The sequence below is a fragment of the Orbicella franksi genome, chromosome 9, assembly GCF_964199315.1.
Source record: "Orbicella franksi chromosome 9, jaOrbFran1.1, whole genome shotgun sequence".
NCBI classification, from domain to species: Eukaryota; Metazoa; Cnidaria; class Anthozoa; order Scleractinia; family Merulinidae; genus Orbicella; species Orbicella franksi.
In genome coordinates, this window is record NC_138153.1 from 11,925,565 (window position 1) to 11,927,425 (window position 1,861).

The following is a 1,861-nucleotide window of genomic DNA, read 5'->3' on the forward strand; positions in this document are numbered from 1 at the left end:
AACAAAGTTAAAACGTGTATTGTTGTGGTAAGTTGGCTAGGACCCTCTGTTACGGCACAATATTCAGGTGAAGAGGTTTCGTTCGTGCTTTTACCAACTTCATCTAAAGTCTCCAATGAGATGTTTGCTCCTGCAGCGAAGATTTGATCGCTGGAAAACAGCTGAAGAAATACAACACAAAGACTGACCGGTCGGTACATAGCTTTGTTATGGCCTTCTTGCCACGTTAATCGTCTTTAGCTCGGCTCCACTTCAAAGGAAATAATTTATTCTGCTACCTAAGACAAAAGATGGATTTGAAAATTTTAAAATGATTGCCATCTAATCACTGAAATGTAAATATATTTCTATGATGAATATTGGATGAAACCTTTACTTTCAAAGCATCATATTCCGTAAACCAACTTTGCATTCTAAAAGATGACCATTTCTGCCACCTCTTATCTAGAAACACAGAAACCACTGAAGAACCCTTAAAGCAATTGTGTTAAACGACCTTGATTTACATATTGCATTCTCTTCAACAAATGTTACAAAAGGATCATTCGCGAAACTCAAAACAACCCTTTGTCGATAACAGTTGTTATAAAGTGGGCAATTAAAAGATATTCAGTTAATGGGGTAGACAGCTCACCGACTAAGCGCTCTCAATAGAATGTGCGGTATGCTACTGTTTTGTCAGACTTTGCAGTGTGCCCTGTGGCAAATTTCTTTTGTTAATTACAACCCTTTCTCCTGATTGAAATCCGTAGTCACATGGTTCTTTTATTCTGTTGATCTGATCCTTAACGTGGGCCATCTAAGATAATCTGTCGCCAGATATGAGCAACAGATATAATTTGAACGCAGTGTGAACAAAACAACTTTTTACGATCTAACGGCGGACATAATTCTCAATTTAAATAAATAGATATACATAAGAATAGAAATAAAGAAATAAATAATATTGAATACAGTTAGAAAGTCAAGTTTTGCAACGAAAATTTGCGGGGAACCCAAAGACAAACGAACTCAGAGTCCTTTCGATAAAAAAAGATGTGATTTTTTCATGTTGTCCTTTTCTTGTTGAAATGGTGTATCTTAATGAAATGGGATGAGATGATAATATCTGCGTTACCACAAACCCACCGTTGCACTTGCATATATAGATTTACTGATTAAAACTCTGTTTACAATCCATCTAATATTTCAGTAAATATTAGCAAAAGGAAAACATTGTTATGAACTTGACAAGTAAAGTAAGGATTTTTGCATCCTGATCACTTTTAGTTTTTCTTTTTATTATTATTGTCACTGTTATTAAAAAACATGCGTGAACAGAGTAATACCTTTGAACGGCCCTTCGCCGTGAAATCATTTTAAACCCAGCGCGGACATGTGATTTAACAAGTTTGGGTACTTTACGCGGCATATAAGCTTAAAATAAACTACTTTATTTTAATTACCATCGAGTAAATACTTTTAGAGATACAATGGAAGTTAGAGGGCTCGTGGTGCATTGCTCGGGCTAGCTCGCCTCTTAAGTCGACTAGGCACTTGTTTAGATCCTATAGATGAGAGGATTGGGTGCTAGTTGGCTTGTGCGAGTGGATTTTCTACCTCCTTCGTGCTGGCCGCTTCGCTTTTGTGTAGCATTTATCGGTTTTAAGACACTTCATTTTTATTTTCCCAGCTTTCAGTTGCCAAGGTAGGTTTATTTCTTTTATGGTTTGTTTTGAGATGCGGTACGTTATCTGTTTGCATGTTTTGAAAATCTGTCTTCGTATCCTTCGTAATTTTGTATTTAAGGACGTTCGCGAGAAAATTTTCCAGTAGATAGATTTTTTTTTTTTAATTTTTACCGCAGTCAGATAATGAGTTA

General features: G+C 36.1%; 1 protein-coding gene across 1 annotated transcript in view; it reads right to left on the reverse strand.

Moving 5' to 3' along the window:
• The window catches only part of LOC145497344 (QRFP-like peptide receptor), a 1,412-nt gene extending 1,078 nt beyond the window's left edge, over positions 1-334 (reverse strand). Inside the window, exon 1 of the mRNA XM_081477166.1 lies at positions 1-334. This exon is cut by the window's left edge and continues 1,078 nt beyond it. Coding sequence (XP_081333292.1) covers positions 1-200 — 200 coding nt within the window. The 5' untranslated portion in view covers positions 201-334.
• Between the last annotated feature and the right edge of the window lie 1,527 nt (positions 335-1,861).